This window comes from Sarcophilus harrisii, chromosome 4, assembly GCF_902635505.1.
Source record: "Sarcophilus harrisii chromosome 4, mSarHar1.11, whole genome shotgun sequence".
Taxonomy (NCBI): Eukaryota; Metazoa; Chordata; class Mammalia; order Dasyuromorphia; family Dasyuridae; genus Sarcophilus; species Sarcophilus harrisii.
Window position 1 is genome coordinate 325,725,202 of NC_045429.1, and position 18,498 is coordinate 325,743,699.

At 40.0% G+C, this 18,498-nt stretch overlaps 1 protein-coding gene across 1 annotated transcript; it reads right to left on the reverse strand.

The window, feature by feature from the left end:
• Positions 1–931: 931 nt before the first annotated feature.
• On the reverse strand, positions 932–15,760 carry MYL4 (myosin light chain 4). The gene is made up of 7 exons (XM_012548447.3): positions 15,562–15,760; positions 10,116–10,143; positions 4,155–4,304; positions 2,832–3,005; positions 2,051–2,128; positions 1,607–1,650; positions 932–1,103 (listed from the first exon to the last, which is right to left on the reverse strand). The coding sequence occupies exons 1-6, from the start codon at positions 15,688–15,690 to the stop codon at positions 1,622–1,624; spliced, it is 588 nt and encodes a 195-aa protein (XP_012403901.1). The 5' UTR covers positions 15,691–15,760; the 3' UTR covers positions 932–1,103; positions 1,607–1,621.
• Positions 15,761–18,498: the final 2,738 nt, after the last annotated feature.

Genomic DNA, 18,498 nt, shown 5'->3' on the forward strand with positions numbered 1-18,498 from the left:
CTTCCCCGTCTCTAGCTGAGTCTCTTCCTGACTATTGAGGCAGAGCAAGCTTTGGATGAGCCATTGGGTAAGGGATGAATTAAAGGAGGAGGATGCAGGGGGAATTCTCTTTGAGCCACCCTCTTCTAAGGAGACAGGCGTTGGGGCCATTGGCATCTAAATCTAAACAAGTTTCACTAGAAATACAAAGATAGAAACAAAACAAGATTTAAAAAGAAAAACACAATTTGTGCCCTTAAGGACCTTACATCCTAATGGGGGATGTAGGTTTTGGGGCTGGGATTACATATATAGTTAGGAATCATTGTGGTGCCCACAGTGAGTCAGTGAGACATAGCATCAGGCCATAGCACCTGGGAGAAAGCAGTGAGTTTTGTCAGAGAACATTAGTTTACATGCTACCCCTAATACTTATTACTTGTGTGACCTTTTGCAACTTACACTATCCCTCTGGTCTCCCTTTCCACCTCTGTAAAATGAAAGGGTCTCTAAGGTCCCTTCCAGCTTCAAATTTATGGTCTTTTGTCTCCTGAGAATGGAAACCCAAGCATCCCAAAACAGAGACTTGAAAGGATCCTGAGTCTGGACTCAGTTCTTGCTACAACTACTACCACCACCACCATCATCCCCCCATACCCAATCATATATCTCCTGTCAATTAGACCTGATCTAAGGAACAATGAAGCAAGAATAAACAGAATGTGTGAATAAGAACAGAATTCTGATTCCTATAAATATTACTGTTCTTTAAAACCCTTTCCTACTAAATGTCTGACCCCGCCATTATCCTTGAAGCTATTACCCAGGCCTCTCCCCTCACCTGGCCAGGTCCCCAGCTACAAACCCCATCATTCTTCGTGGTGAACATAAAAGAGAAACTGAGGTGAGAATTCAGGGATGGAAGGAACGTGGCAGAAAACAGACTCCAAGCTGTTATGTAAGATAGTGCCTGGTTGTTTATTTACAGAGGTGGCTGTGAAGCTGAAGAACTGCTCATAACTTTAGTGGGGTGGCAGGCCTGGGTCCCTCTGACTCCGGTTCCACAGCTCTCCTGATGGTTCTCACTCCTGATACAGTGACATCAATAAAAGGCCACCTTGTACCTGAAAAGGCAATCACAGAGGAAGAGAGTGGCAGTGACTCCCTTACCAAGTTCCCAAGCATTATTACCTTAGGGCAGGGAGAAAGTAAGAGATAAGGGGTCAAGGGTAAGGAAAAATCCATGGGCAGAGGCTGTGGATAGCAAGAGAAAGAAGGCAGAATGGGACCAAGAGCAGACACGAGGTTTTCTCCAGTTCATTGGCCCTGTTTTTCCTTTTCCATCAGGATGGCCAGAAAGACCAAGCCTGGAGGAATGTGTGTGAGGTGAGAGGGACTAAGATTATCAGCAATGTGTATTTGGGGAGCAGCAGGGGCAAAGAAGACAGGAAAGGAATCTAGAAAGGGGAATCATGAAGGAGTAAGGAATGAGGGGATACCCAGTAAGAGTAAATGGTCACCATGCCAGTGGGGCATTATAACTAGAACAAGAGGCTTCCTGAGCCCCCAGTGCTCTTGAATCATTAGAAATGGCCCTGGCTCTAACCGTGGAGGAGTTCATACTTACCCTGAAGGTCCCAATTCATCCAGACATGATGTGTTTGACAAAGGCTAGAAAAAAAGGTGAGAGTCAGAATCTTGGTATGATTCCTTTTCCCTCTACTCCCTTTGTTGTCCCTCCCAACTCCCTGATTCTAAACTTTCCCTCTCATTGCTTCTTTCTAACCCTCTTCTCCTGCCTGGGAAAGATTATCTCATGCAGCTAGGGATTCCTTCTTCACTTCATGGACTCTCTGAGCTGGGTGATCTCCTACTCAACTCCCAGAATTGCAGATTTCATTTTCATCAAGATGATACTAAGACTAGAGACAAAGCCCAATCTGCCCCTATTTGGGTTCAGGTTTCAATTTTCCAGTAAGATAGAGTGAAGAAATTTAGAAAGGATGGAACTAGGTAGGGTAAGAGGAAGGGATTGAGAGGAGGTAAAGTGCTCTAGTCCTACTCTTCTGACCTTCATAATTAATACAGCCATTGGCATCCTCTTGTCCAGCCATCAGCTGTTCCACTTCTGATTCAGTCATCTTCTCACCTGGAACAAGTTTAAAGTTATTGACAGCAGAGAATAGGTAGTAGCCCATCCCCCTCTCCATTCCATAGCTTCCCTAGTCATCTATATCCTGGCATAAAAGAAGAACTCTTCCCCAAATCTCTCATAAGGATTTTGAAGGAAAAATACTGAGAGAAAAGTCAAAGATTAGACATTTCCTGATTCTGGAGCTTCAGCCTACCTTCCTTCAGATACAACAAAGGATGGATAGGATTTAAAGAATGAGAGCCCCAGAGTGAGAGGCAAGGGCAGAACAGAAATCAGAGAGCTCCTCTCTCTTATTCTAAACTAGTAACTATTATCTTTTTTTCATCCCTACAGGTTTATATGAAAAAAAGTTAGAGCTGGAAGGGACATTACAGACTATAAAAACCTAATCCTTTCATTTTATAGATGTAGAAACATTGGTTGGTAACTTGCCCATGGTCATAGAGCAGATTAGAAGTAGATCGGGGGACTAGAAGCCTGGTATCCTGACTCCCAAATCTCATATCTCTGCCCTCCTGTTCTTCCCTCAATGCTTAAAGACTTTATGTTGAAGAAAAGAGTGTGGGGAGGGGCCATTCATGTGTCTAGGGAGATGAGTTCCAACATTAATTTAGTCCCTAATCCTTCTTCTTCTCCTCTTGCTGTCTCCTCATCCCATCCCTCCACAATTGTCTTTCCCTTCCCCCAAAGCTCATACCCAGTGTGGCAAGGACATGGCGTAGCTCAGCACCCATGACAGTGCCATTGCTCTCCTTATCAAAGACTCGAAGCCCCTCCACAAAGTCTTCATAGGTCCCTTGATCCTTGTTGCGGGAGATATGCTGCAAGATGGGCAGGAACGTTTCAAAGTCCAGCATTTTGGCATTCATCTCTTCAGGGAGAGAGATTAGAGGAAGAGAGAAGGGAGATGTTAAGATAGGGCATTCCGCGATGCAGATGGAGAATTTATCTTTACTCTGCCTTTCCAAGAACTAATCCTAAATAAGTGAATGTCTCATCTACTTCTGGGAGCAGGGCATGGGCATGGTGACCCTACAAAATTGACTAAAGGCAAGTAAGGAAAATAGAAATGGGAGCTGCTCATGGTAGGGAATGTCAAAATAAACTCAATCTGGATTCTAATAGGACCCTGTGCTCCAACCCCATAACCCAGACCATTCCCAGGCTCAATAAAGATGGCTACTAGAGGTGACATTATACACAGACAAAATACTAGTCCCCTAGCTCCCTGTTTCCTATAGTTCCTCAGTCTTTATTCAGCTCCCATGAATGAAGAACCAATTGTTTCTAAAGCCAAAACCAAGAAGGAAGGCAATGAGAGGGAGCAAGAATGGGAAATGGAAGGTCAGGAGAAAGCCTTCCTGGCTCTCAGGGTAAAGGTGACAATGACGTCAGCTTTACTGTGACATAGTTGGATTCCAAAATGAGTGTCTGCCTCCTTCGGGGACCTGAGAACAAAGCAGAGATTGTCTTGCAGAGGAAATAGGTATGCAGGAATAGTTAATTATTTAACAAACGTACACTGAAGGTGTACTATATTCACAGCTCTATATTAAGCCTCTAAGTCAGAGGTCACAGAGAATAAACTGCCTTCAAGAAATTCACATTTTAATTAGGGAACCAAATTTAAAAAATGACTTGAGAAGAACTCAAGCAAATTATCATTGAATGGAAATCATAGGACCTATATTATTAAAGAATTATTTATGCCTTAGGGAGACACACAGATCTTTAGAGTTAAGAAATATCCAGTAATATGCTTAGCAGGTATTTGGTACATAATAGGTGCTTAATAAATGTTTACTGACTAATTGATTAATGGAAAGAAAAAATGAGATAGGTCAGGGAAAGCGCTTTAAAGAAGGTCAATAATGATGAAGGAAAAAGGGGAATTATGGAAAGCAGAGAAAGAGAACAGGCAGATGGGGAGATTATTTGTGTAAGGAAGCCTAGTGTAGCCTTAGATATTGGAAGACACAAAGAGAGCTAAGGTTTTGATATCCTTGATTCTGATTCTGACCTTCAGGCTTGGGCTTGCCCAGTACCCGGAGGACCTCAGCATTTGTGGGATTCTGGCCCAGAGCACGTAGCACATCCCCACATTGTCCATATGTAATCTTCATCTCTCCAGTTGGCGTTCGATCAAACAGTGAGAAAGCCTCCTTGAATTCTGCAGAGAGAGAATATGGTTAGAACTGCTCTTGTCCCAAATAGGGCATCATAGATCTCATAGATTCAGAGAAAGGACCTCAAAGGACACCTATCCAACCCCCTAATTTTATAAATGAGAAAACTGAGAGCCAGGTAAATTAGGGGATTTGTCCTAAGTCACAAAGGGAATTGTGAGAGCTGGGATTCGAACACAGGTCTTCTATCTAAAAAGCCACTGTTCCACACAATAGTGAGGGACTAGTGGGGGGAAAATGGATGGTGTAACAGATAGAATGAGTACCTTGGGCAGAGAAGAGTTTACTTAGGGTGTAGCCAGAAGGGAAAAACATGCTCCAGAAAGTTGCTGTCAGAATCCTTTAAATTTTATCAATCTGGAGCAAAGTCCTGGTCATTTTGCCCTAATTACAGCTATAGCTATAGTCATGGTACATAAGACTTTAAGTATCCAGGAAGGATTGGTATTGTGATCTAAGGCAAAGAGTCCTCAGAGTCACACAGAACAAGAGTAAAATCAACTTAAGGCAGTTTGAGGTCCATGGAAAAATGCTAATCTACCTTGTTAATTTAAACTCCAATTCAAAATTTGTGATAATCCCCAAGGACTGAAGAGCTGAAATATACATCATGCAAGAAGGACTTGCTAAATTTATTAATTTTGTAAAAAACAGAATTCAGGAAGAATGTTCAAAGCCTCTAGAGAATAAACTAATTTTTAAAATGTATCAAGTACTTTAGAATCACTCACTGATTTACAAGAATTAACAAATTACAAATCATTATAGATATAAAAGCAGGTCTTTCAAAGTCATCTACCTGACATTTTACCATCCCTTCTAAGGCATTCCTATTTGAAAGTACATGCTGTCCTTTGGAAATAATAATATTACATTTCTTTCAGAGTATTCTCTAATTCAGACTTTAATTCAGTCTGGTTGTTTCCATTCCTCCCTCATTAGTTCAGTTAGTAAGAAGTAACTGAATAAACTAACAGATAGATTAATGTGGAGAGGTAGTATGCTATGGCAGCCTCAGAGTCAGCAAGACATGGCACATAATACATATGACACTGAACAAACCTCTTAATGGCAGGCAACTTTCAGTAACCTTAAATTACAGAGAATTTTCTTAATTACAATGGTAAAAGTTTCTCACTTATGACCCTATAAATGATGAAAACATAGCTCTAGTTTTAAAAATAAACACACACACATACCCATGCACATTGGTATACTTACTCATATTTATTGAGACAATCACTAAAAAATTAAAAAAAAATTTGGACCTATATGGCAGAATCCTATGAGACTACCTCATCAGTGAGAAAGAGAAGAAAGCTATAAGTCTATTTGGGTACTGGTAGAGTGGAAAGAGTATTAGAAGACTTGAATCCAATTTACTACCTTATGATTCTGGGCAGGTTACTTCTCCCTGGGCCTCAATTTACTCCCTTAGTTTCAGAAAATTAACTTCACAAATATAAGCTGAAGAAGGTATAACTAGATAACAGTCTCTCTAAAAAAGATCTAGAGAGGTTCAAAATGGCATCCCCAAAATGTAATGAAATCTTAAGCTTAGTTAGAAGTTTAAGGTCCAGGATAAGAATGGCTGTCTTAGGTGTTTGTACCTCTGCCTAGGCCTTGGATCCTGAGGGATTGATTAGACTATACTGGTTAATATTTTAAAGAATATGAGTAGTTTTTAGTCATGGAGCCCAGAACAGGGATAAATTAACACACAAAGGCCTGCTTTTTTGGTAGAATTTTATATAAAACATTTTTAAGAAAGAAAGATAGCTTTTCAGATATAATGAACTGTTGATTCCCAGTTATTGTAAATGATTAGGGTGTATTCCCATTAGAACCTGCATATCCTGGCTGAATATTTGCTTATATATCTTTACCTATTGTTAGTTTGTATGGAAGAAGGAGGAAAATTGTTACAGGCGATATTATGTTGAGTTCCCTAAAAGAGCTTCTGTGTGGTTCAGGACTGAAGGACCTGTATGTTGAGATGTAATCGCCTCATTGGCCACTGAGTAAGAATAGCATAAAAAATATGCTTTTTATCTTTATCTTCTTTCAACTGATAATGTAAGAAGCTTATTTCCTAAGTTTCCCATGAAAAAAAAAGTGGGGAAAGTACCATGCGCCTACATGGGCAAAATTGTGAACCCATGACCACAGAAGATATATTTGCCAGGATGGACAGAAGGCATTTAACTAGAGGCAATTATCTGGATACAACAGAGCCAAGATGAAGAATGCTAATTCAGCAAATTCCCAAATATTTCATATTTTGTTATTTTAAGTATCAATCTTCTGAGAAAGTATAACACAGTTTTGAATTAGAGGAACATCTAAGATAACACAAAGGAAACATAAAAGAGCCAAAGGCTACCAGATGCCAAACCATAAGTTCACCTGGTTGTGGCTTGGGGTGCTGGCTTACACATGGGTGAGATCTCCATGATACCCAGAATCCCATTCTTCTCCATCCCTCACTAAAGGGATGTTTCCTGAGGAGTCCAACCTGAGAAACCTAAGTAAGAAACTGGTGTTTCTTTTAATAGCTGCAGCACCTTATTCCCTTGCTCTGTCCTAAGATGGAACCTAGGAACCATTAAAGGTTTTCCACCTAATTCTAAAATGCCATGTCTTTGTAGTGCTTTAAGTAGCTAGGAAATTCATTATCCCTAAAGTTCCCAACAATAAGTCATGATGTCTTTGTAGGAGATTACCCCTCACTTATGGTCTTTAAGGAAAGGGGGGATGACCACTTGTTGAGAACACTGCAGAGGGAATTTCTAAATAGATAAGGTTGTGACAGAGTACCCCTGTTCCCCAACTCCCACCTTCATCCCTTTGTACAAGCTTTTGCCTAAGTTTGAAGCAATCTTCTTCCTCACCTTAATTTGGTGTAATTCCTAGTGCCCTTTGAGATCCAGCCTCTTAAAGAAACTTTTCTTAATTCTTCAAGATACTAGAACTTCACCTACCACACATGAAATTACTATGTATTTATTTTGTATGGATTTTGCATTTACTCATGTTTACATGTTGTTTTCATCAAGTAGACTATAAAAGCTCAGTGAGCAGAATCTCCATCATTTTTGTCTGTCTGGCACCTGACACATTTAGGTGACTTGGTGATTAAATAAATGTATTTTGCATTTGAATTCTATTTTGAAGATTCTGTGATTTATCTGGAAAATAGGAGAGATGAGATTCAAGGGTAAGCTTATGATTTCATTGGTATAGGGAACACCTGGAGCAGAAAACTATTAAGAGTTACTTAGAGAATTATCCATTACACTGAAAAATTCGCAATTTGTCCAGACAATTCAGCAATTTGACACAGCCAATATGTATAGGAGGCAAAACTTAAATTCAGGACTTTCTGGCTATACAACCTGCTCCCCATCCATTATGTTCTCTTTCTAAAGCAGAAATTCTTAACTTTTTTGTGTAATAAAAACCCCTTTGGCAATCTGGTAAAAATCTATGCACCCCTTCTCATAAGATCTGCATTAAATAAGATACATGGTAGCAGCTAGATGGCATAGTGGAAAGAGCATCAGGAAAAGCTGAGTTCATATCCAGCTTTAGATACTTAGCTGTGTGACACTAGTCAATTTACCTTACTTTCCTCATATATAAAGGGAGCTGGAAAAGGGAATGGCAAAGCATTCGGTATCTTTGCCAAGAAAATCCCAAATGGGTGACTGGAAAATGACTGAAGACAGCAAATAAGTTATATGGGCTCACAAATGAAATCAAATTATGTAAATATGCAGTTATCAAAGTTTTTTCCACGGACCAAATGTTAACAAGCCCTACACCTAAGTGGACCCTAAAAAAAAATCCTTCTAATTCTAAAATCACATGATCCTCATATATGTTATATTCCCCAACTCTGGTGGACCCCCTATATAATTAATAATGAAATTCTGCTAAGGAAGTTTAGGAGTGAGAGAGGGAAATCAACTCTGCCTTACTATTGAACCATTTCTCCCTATATTCCCTCCTGGCTTAATGGGCAGACTGCTTAGTGCCCAAAATGAATGTGAGTCAGCCCCTGTGGCTGCTGTAAAAAATTCATCCTAGTCTTGGAGTTTATTTAAAGGAGCATGACATATACCCATGGGCTAAGTCCTAATCCTTCCTTGGTACTCTGCATTAGTCAGACTTTGATTTGAGTGCTCTGCATGGTCCGTTTTGGTCACCATACTTTAAAAGGTTCAGAGAATTGGGATAGTGTCTCAGATGAAGAAAGGCTATTAAAAGAATCACATCATTTAATCTTAGAGAAGGGGTTAAGAGGTCATTTAATTATTCCCTTCTATTTGAAGGGTTTTTAGAGGAGGATGCTGAATAGAAAATAGAATGTCAGAGTTAAAAGGCACCCCAGTGATCTCCTAGCCCCTTCTCAATTTACAGGTGAAGAAATGGAGACCCACACTGCTTAAGTGACTGGCTCACAACTACACATCTAAAGTGTTAGCCGAGCTTGGGATTAGAATCCATCTGTTGACTCCCAGGCTGCAGTTCTTTCCACAGAACCACATGCAGATAGTTCTTCGTGTCCAAAGAATATCAAACAAATGGCAATGTGTCAAAATTAAGTCAGAAAGGATTCTAGTTGGATACAAGAAAGACATTTTCATGGTCAGTGATAATCCACTATAGTGGGCTAGTGAATCATAAACCCTGAAGATATTTAAACAGGGGTAGCATGTTATAGTAGAAAGAACATGAGAAGCAGAGACAGAAGACCAGGATTTAAATCTGTTTGCTTTGTTAACTAGGTTGTTGTTGCCCTTGTTGAATAGTCTCAATCATGTCCAAATGTCTATGACCCATATGGGGTTTTCTTGGCAAAGATGCCAGGGTGATTTGCCATTCCCTTCTCCAGTTCATATTACAGTGTGTGAAACTGAGGCAAACAGGGTTAAATGACTTGCCTAGAATTACACAGCTAGGAAGCTTCTGAGACCAATTTTATTCATGGGGATGAGTCTTCTTGATTCCAAGTCCAGTGCTTAGCTGCCCACTTTGCTGCCCCTTTTAGCTGTGTAGTCTTGGATAATAAACTTTGAAGTTGTCACAGTTGTAGAATCACAGATTGATTCTTCAACATTCCCTTAGATACAGGTGAATTTTTAAAAATTAATTTTACTTTTTAAATTCCCTGATACCCCACAGAAAAATTCAAGAGCTTAAAACCACTCCTTTAAAAATGGACATAAGAGCATTCTGTTGCACATTTAGAGGCCATTGAGTTCCATCACTCTATTTCAAAGTGCCTGGGGACTTTACTATAAAGGGGGATCCCAGCTGGGATAACTGAAGCCAATAAGGGGAAGGAGAATAAAAGACAAGTGAGACATTTACATGAGATGATGGGAAGTTTAAGGGAGTTCATGATTAAATTTGCTATTTAGTATAGTCCCATTTTAGAAGATTTTCTAGGGGGAATTTGGAGAAAATGGTAGTGATATGAGAATTGCCTGGATGGAGGGGAAATAAAAGCTCTCTCTCTTTCTACACCAAGAATCAGATGGGGTAAAATTGTCTCCTAGATCAGTGAACCCTGGGAAGATACAGTTCATTGACTTGGACATGAGGATCGTAGCAACTGACCACAACCACTTCTTAAGTTTCAAAATGACTTGGCTAGAGGACTGAGCAACTGTAAGAGTTTCTGAGAGACTTGGAGAACACAGACAGGCCTTCTCTAGGGAGGTGTTGGTGCTCATCAGGAAAAAGGATAAAGGCCATAGCAAGGGGAGGGAAGGAGGGGTAGTACTCACCTTCTATCTGGTCAGCACTGAAATCAATCTGTGGGGAAGGAAAGAACAGAGTGTCAAGGCTACTAATGGAATGGAAACTCCAATTATTGTATTATAAAGGGTATGCTAGATATGAGCCTGGACATCCCTAGATGCTGGCTTGCTGAGGAATAATATATTCCATGGAATATAATGAAAAGGGAGAAAAAAAGAAAGGGGAGGAGTAGGGAAGGAACCAGTGAATTGAGGGGGTTGAGGAAGAAGGAGGAATCAAGGATAAACTTCAGTAATTAGAAGGATGGTAATATTCTCACATAAATTCATAAGAAGAATGGATTTGAGAGTAAAGAAAATGAATTCTGTTTTGGACATTCTGAATTTGCGAATCTCTCTCACTTTCATCCTCTCCTCTCTACTCACTTAGTCACCACCTGAGTTTAGACTCTCATCATCTCTTCCCTAGACTTCTACAGTAATCTAAATTGTTTCTCTGTCTCCTATTCCAATGTATAATTCACTGCCAAAGTGACTTTACTAAAACAGAAGTATGACTGTGTCATTCCCTATTCAGTGAACTCCAGTGTCAGCACTAAGATTAACCATAAGCTTCTCTGTTTGGCATTTAAAGCTCATAACCTGACTTCAACTTACCTTTTTGGCCTTATTATACATTATTACCTTTCATACACATTATCGTCCTGCCAAACTGGACTCATTACTGTTTGTCATACAACATAGTTTATCTCCAATCTTCATGAGTTTGCAAAGGCTGTGCCCCATATCTGGAACGTACTTTCTTATCACCTGTACCTCTTTAAATCTCTAGCTTCCATCAAGACCCACCTAAAGTCGCTTCTACATCAGGACTTTCCCAATTCTCCTCAATTTGCTAGCATCTCTCTGCTGGGAGGTAAGAGAGAAAAGGAGAGAAGAGGAGAGGAAGAAAGAAAGAAAAAAGAGAGAGAGAGAGAAAGAAAGAGAAAAAAGAGAGAAAGAGAAAGAAAGAAAGGAGAGAAAAAGAGAGAGAAAGAAAGAGAGTGAGAAAAGAAAGAAAAAAGAGAGAAGAAAAGAAAAAAGAGAGAAGAAAGAAAGAAAGAAAGAAAGAAAGAAAGAAAGAAAGAAAGAAAGAAAGAAAGAAAGAAAGAAAGAAAGAAAGAAAGAAAGAAAGAAAGAAAGAAAGAAAGAAAGAAAAGAAGGGAGAAAGGAAGGAAGGAAGGAAGGAAGGAAGGAAGGAAGGAAGGAAGGAAGGGAAGGAGGGAGGAAATCAGTGGCTCAGGGGATAGAGCACTGGGTCTGGAGTCAGGAAAACTCAAGTTCAGATCCAGCCTTAGATATTTATTAGCTCTGTGACCCTGGCCAAGTCACCGGCAAATCTGTTTGCTTTCGCTCACTAGAAAAAGAAATGACAAAACACTCCAGTATCTTTGCCCAAAAAAACTCATATAGAATATTGGTGGGCTACAATCCACAGGGTAAGAGAGTGAGATGCAATTCAATAGCAACTACAGATGAACATTTTTCTCCTTTACTATAAGCACCTTGAGGTCAGGAACTATTTCATTTTGATACAGGATAAAGGACACATTACTGTATCCCTATCACCTAGTATAGCCTTTACAAGATATAGGTATTTAATAAATGCTTATTAATTAAGGATTGAATGGAGGTAGGGACTGGATAAAAACCTCAACTTGTGATTTCATTGGTAAAGAAAACTGTCATGTGAGGATACTTCCTCTACCAATGAAAATCAGCATCTCTTCAAGTATAGATCTCAGAGAATTGACTATAGATAGTACTAACTGGCCAATGACTTGTCTAAGGTAACACAACTAGTGGGTATCAGAAGTAGGACTTGAATCCAGATCTTCTTGGCTTCAAGGTCTGTTCTCTACACCATGCTGACCTCTATTAATTGATTTGACTAATTATTACCCCCATTTATACTCATAAAAGTTCATAGAATCATTGAATTAGATAATGAACTGGAAAGATCCTTAGAGAGCTTTTAGTCCAACCCTCTCATACTATAAATGAAGGTACTTATTTTACAGAGGTAAGTGACTTGTCCAAAGTCACATCGATGGTAGAACTGGATTTCCGGGTTCTCCAACTCCATATCCTGATAGTTTTCCACCACACCACACAGGAGGAATAGAGAAAGGATGGCTTAGAGTAGGGGAGGAGATTGGAGCTAAAATATGGTATAATTATAGATTTTTTGCTTTTCCCTCCCAAACTCAGAGAGCTTCACTGAAACTCCCCAACTTCAAATCTGGCAGAATTCAATTTGTTGGGCTGACATTTCACCATTTCACAAAATATGGAAGAAGAGATTTGCTAAACCTAAGAACAATGTGAATAAGTTTACAATGAGCATATTTAAAAACAACCAGTTTCTCAACACTTTTAAGGAATGCCAGCAGCACAGGGTATAGAAAGGGGGATTACAAGACAGTAAGCACTGTGTTTGGGAGTATTGGATAACAAAGCATTGGATAACCATCTCTTAACCTGGGGTCTGTGAACTTGTTTTTAAAATCTTTTGATAAGGCAATTCCAATAGACTTGTGATGGAAAGAGCCATCCACATCCAGAAAGAGAACTGTGAATGTGGATCAAAGCATAGAATTTTCACCTTTTGTTGTTGTTGCTTATTTGCTTGGCTTTTTTCCCTCTCTTTCATGTGTTTTTCCTCTTTTGATCTGAGTTTTCTTGCACGAATGTGGAAATACGTTCAGAAGAATTGTATATGTTTAATCTATATTGGATTAAGGGGAGAGGAGAACAGAGGGAGGGAGAAAAAAATGGAACACAAGTTTTGCAAAGGTGACTGCTGAAAACTATCTTTGCATGTATTTAGAAAAAAGTAAAATATATTTTAAAAAATCTTTGATGATTATATTTTAATATAACTGATTACATATTTTATGCATTTAAAAACATTATCCTGACAGGGCATCCATAGGTTTCACCAGACTGCCAAAAGGGTTTTGTAAAATGGAATATTTTGTGTGATGGGACAGGAGGGGAGAGGAGAGGAGAGGGAAAGGGAGGGGAAAAGAAAAGGGCGGGGAAAAGAAAAGGGAGGATTGAGGAAGAAAGAGGAGAATTGAATTAGATAGGGAGGGGACATATAAGAGAGGAGTCAAGGATGGCTAAGAGATTTCAAACCTCAGTGACAAATAAGGTTTGATATATACCAAAAAGAAAGAAAAGAAAAGAAAAAAGTAAAAGACACCTGGGAGAGAGGGAAGATCCAGAGAAAGAAGGTGAATAGTTTACTGGTTTTACTGACTCATATGCTGAAATAGTTGCCAGGGTCAAAGAAGGCACCGCTGGATGGCTGGAGAGCCCAGCCTGGCAGTGGCTGTCCAAATGGAGTGGTGCTTAATCCCAACATGATAAAGATAATAGCAAAGGGCTGTCATGATGAGTGGGTTTGTACCTGCCAGGCTCTGCCCATAAAAGGAAAGAGACACATGGCATGCAAAAGTCTCTGGACCCCATTAGGGCTGAGTCCAAACTAATCCTGGCCCTACCCATCTTCCCTCCATCCCTGTCTATCTCCAGCTGTGTTCCGAGGGCTGGCCTCCCTCTTCTCCTGTCCCACCCCTCCAAGTCCCATCCCAGTTATAAATAGCTCTCCCTACCAGTGACTGCTTGACCTCCCTCATTTTGGTGTGGAGGTTTAAAATTGTTCCATTCCCCTGAGGAGCCTCTTGGCCACCTCTACCACTCCCCACTCCTTTTTCTAGCTTCCCCTTGCAAACTAATTCCTTCCACAGCCTGGCCTGTGAGCTTAGAGAAATCAAGCAGCCAGGTTAGTGGGGGATACATCTATTCTGAGGAAAGGAACATTCCCATGTGAGGGTTAAAAGCAAGAGAGAGAAGGTAAAGAGATTCTTCTTTTCCAGGTTCAACCCTAGAAGCAGCCATACCCTACCATATGCTCACGCCTGTGGCGGAGGTTCCTCAAATGCGAAAGAAAAAAGACAAGGTAGAAATTTTTTAGCTTTTCAACATTGAAGTGATTCAAGGCAATTCCAAAAGACTTGTGATGGAAAGTGCCATCCACATCCAGAGAAAGAACTATAGAGACTGACTGGGGATCAAAGCATAATATTTTCACCTTTTTTGTTGGTTGTTTGCTTGTTTTCCCTCGTTTTTTTCCCCTTTTGATCTGATTTTTTTCTCAGTATGATGAATATGGAAATATCTTTAGAAGAATTACACACATTTAACCTATATCAAATTTCTTGGTGTCTTGGGAGGGGGAAAGGACAAGAGGGAGAAAAATTTGGAATACAAGGTTTTGCAAAGGTGAATGTTGAAAACTACCTTTGCATGTATTTGAAAAATAAAATATCATTTTAAAATATATGCATTCACACATAATGTCCAGTTTGACATGGGGGCAGTACCACCAACATGCTGAGTATAGCCACAGTAGTGATCTTAGCTTCAGCTATAATTGTCCTAAAATTATTGCTGGAAAGCACCAGGAATGTAAAGACTAACAGAGAATAGGGAGAGAATGGCTAAATTTCTCTTTAAGAGCCAACCCAAATGCTCCGTACTCTAGTAAATTTTCCCTGACCAGCATGTAAAGATCTTTCCATCTCTCCTTTGAGCCCCTCTAGCTCTTATTACATAAGAAACATGATATGGTTGAAAAAGCACTAGATGTAATGTCTAAAGACATGGGTTCAAATCCTGACTCTATGATTTGCTAGTCTTTATGACCTTGGGCAAGTAATTCCTGCTTCTGATGCTCAATTTTCATTTTCATAAAATAAATGGGTTTATTAAGGCTTTCCTGAACTTAATCCCATGAACTATGCACTCGGTGCTTCTTATATACTGGTTTGTAGGGTAAGTAATCTTTTTGTAACTGTATATGTCTCTTTTACCCCAACTAAAGCAGTAAATTCACAAATGCAGAAACTGTCTTTAAAAAATGAGAAAGTTCTTTGTATTTCCCAAAGTGTTTCAAACATAACAGGCACTCAGTAAATGCTTCTTGAGTGACCTGAGTGACTTAAATCCTAGTAATTGTACAGTAATACTTCCCCCTTCTTTGGCTTCTAGTTCCTCTATATCAGTGGTTCTTAACCTAGGATCTAGTGACCTCCTTTTTATTTTAAAATTTTTTTTTTTGATAAGCTGTATTTTAATATAACTTACTTCCTTCCTAATCTAATGTATTTTACTTTATGCATTTAAAACCATTCTTCTAAGAAGGGGTCCCTAAGCTTTAGCAGACTTCCAGAGAGGTTCAAGACATGAAAAAAGATAAAAATAGTATAATGTTCCTGTTCCCTAGGGCAGATACACCATAGTGTTCTTTCCCACTAAGGGGCTAATTTAGGGCAGAAATGTTCTTCCCCAATATGTACTCCCATCCTACTCTTCCAGAGGAGGAAGAGGTTCTCAGTCCCCCACCTCCCAACTAGTTGCATCTCACCTTCACACTCTTTGGGTCAAAGGCAGGTTCCTTGGGGGCTTCTGGAGCAGGAGCTGGGGCTGGGGCTGGAGCTGGGGCTGGGGCTGCCTTGGCGGCTTCCTTCTTGGGCTCAGGCTTCTTGGGAGGCATGGTGCTGAGATCTCTGGAGGAACTGGAAACCCTAAGAGGAAGCAAGAGCCTGGAAGACAGAAAGACAGAAGCTTTGGGCTTTCTCTGTCCCTTATATCAAAGACCTGAGCCCCCACCTCCACCCCAGAGGGGTTGGGCCAGAGCAAGAACAACTGTCGCTGACTATAAAAGGAAGAAACACCCACAGGGTCCAGCTGACAATTATCCATTGTCACCAGATTTGGGACCACCAACCCCCACCTTCTCCTTCTACCATACCCCTGGCATCCAGGCCAAGAACAGGCTGCCCTCTTCCTGCTGCCTGGGAGAAACACAGAGGGGATAAGGGACCAGGGCCCCCTTAAAAATGCCAGAGTCTGACCACAGTGATTGAGCCAACACATAGCAGCTGATAACCCCACACACAAAGCTCAGGGGAGTTCGGGGCTTTTTTTAGCCCCTCCTGGGCGGGGGCTGCCTGATACGCATTCCTTTCAGGCAGAGATCTTCTCTGTACCCTCCACTCTCAACACTATCCAGGGGCTCAGTTTTCCTGCCCTGAACCCCACAGTGAAAGTAGATGGACTGAAGTATGATGAATCCACTCTAGGGCAAGTCCCCTTATTCACCAGGACCATGACCTCCAGATTTTCCAAATCATGAGCCTCCACAAACTCAAGTCACTGAACTTCTCTCACATTCATTCATTCATTCAAAAAAATGTTTGCCAAATGTTTGCTTCGTTTTGCAAGTCCTCAGGTCCCTGAGATCAGAGTCCTAAGTAGTGTCAGGAAAAGGGACTTTGCCCCAGAGTACTGACATGGTATGGGGAGGGGAGTGGGGTGGGAAGAGTGCTTCCTCTCCATGCCTCACTTCAGGGTCTTCTGCTAGCCTATAGCCCCTCCCTAGGGCCACTAGACTATGGCCTATTGACTATTGACCCAAAACATACAGTCTATCAAAAAAAATTTTAAAGCAACAAATTCACTAGATCCCAGTCTAGTCACCCCAGTGATTTAGAGGAACTGGAAACCGAGGAAGGGGAAGTATCACTGTACAGGTTTTAATCAATCCCCAATAAAAAAAAAATTCTTAGTTAAGGGTCTACCTGAGAATTGCCTATCAGGATAATAAGACACCAGATTTCCAAGTCATTCATCGCAGACCCATAGAATTTTTAGAATTATAAGAGGCTTGAGAGAATTTGGTCTTTCTCAACAGCACAAGATCTTTTCCAAAAATAACCAAAGCTAGACAGCAAGGACTTACCTGGGGGTTGGGTCCTGGTACCTGGTCCCTGATGAAACAGAAAAAAGATGAGAGCTGGCAAAAATTCTTCTCTAAGCTATACTCCTTGTCAAGATGGCAAAATGATAATAGTTCTAACTGATTCTACTACTCTCGTATCTCAAGAGTACTCTTGGTTTGTCCTAACCATGACTGAGGATAGAAAAGCACTTAATATGGCTCACAAGCACCATGCCTAGAAAAAATAATAATAAATATATCGAAACTTACAAAGCACATTGCATATATTATCTTGCTTGAGCCTCACAACCCAGGGAGGTAAGTGATATTATTATTCCCACTTTGTAGATGAAGAAACTGAGAGAAATTAAACAACTTGCCCAAGTTCACACAGCTAATAAGTGTCTGAGACAGGATTTGTGCTAGGGTCTTTTTTGACCTAGTTGGAGCAATGGATAGAGTGCCAGCTAGGCCTGGAGTCAAGATGTCTCATCTTCCTAAGTTCAAACTTGGCCTCAGACTGTTACTCACTGTGTGATCCTGGGCAAATCACTTCACCCTGTTTGCCTCAGTTCCCTCATTTGTAAAATGAGCTGGAGAAGGAAATGGCCAACCACTCATATCTCTGCCAGGAAAAATCCAAATGGAGTCATGAAAACTGAAAGTGATTGAACAGAAACAATTTTCTGACTTTAAGTCCAGAGTTCTATCTTCTGTACCACCTAACCACCTCAAGAAATAGGAAAATTAGGAACAGCTAATTGGTGCAGTAGATGAAGTCAGGAAGATCCAAGTCCAAATCTTGTCTCAGACACTTAACATTTTCCAGCTGTGTGACTCTGGGCAAGTCTCTTAACCCCAATTGCCTCAGAGAAAAAAATAGAAAAGTTATAGATTACTACAGTTTTAAAGCTGAAGGAATTTTAGAAATTATTTAGAACAATCATCTCACATTATAGAATACTGTGTATTGAGCAGAAGACTAAACCCATAGTTAAAATTTCTGAGCTTCACTATCACCTTAGGGAGATAATGGCTATATCATCATGAACAAGTTTCAGTTTCATTATCTGTAAAATTGAATTAATCATACTCACTTTCCACCTAACAGGAAACACTGCTGCATTTTGTACACTTTTGCATCATATATATATATATATATATATATATATATATATATATATATACAAATGTGTATACATACATAAATATAAATATACATATATGTGTGAGTTGTGTACCTAATAACTCTCTTCAACAAACATCAACTAAATACCTATGTGCTGAGAACTGTTCTAGGTTCTGGAAGTACAAATATAAAATCAGGCTATTTTCTCTGCCCTTAAATATCTTATAATTTAGTAGAAGGGAAGAGACCCAGCCAACAAATTAGAAAAACAATACAAAGCAGAGATCTATTTAAAAAGGGAATGATTCTCAAGGATAGGGAATAACCATTTCCATCTAGAGGACAGAGAATAATCAGTTCTACCTAAAGAAAATCTAAGTGAAAAAAAGATTACCTCAAAAACTAAATAAAAGAAAAACACCTGAAGTCCCAAGTTCTCTAGGTGGCCTTCT

Bases quoted from the DNA above. Each gene is read 5' to 3' on its own strand.
- MYL4 (XM_012548447.3), bottom strand. From the start codon at position 15,690: ATGCCTCCCAAGAAGCCTGAGCCCAAGAAGGAAGCCGCCAAGGCAGCC. The intron at 4,305-10,115 runs GTGAGTACTACC...CTCTCTCTGCAG, and splicing joins CAGTGCTGACCAGATAGAAG to AATTCAAGGAGGCTTTCTCA. The intron at 3,006-4,154 runs GTCAGAATCAGA...CTCTCCCTGAAG, and splicing joins GGGCAAGCCCAAGCCTGAAG to AGATGAATGCCAAAATGCTG.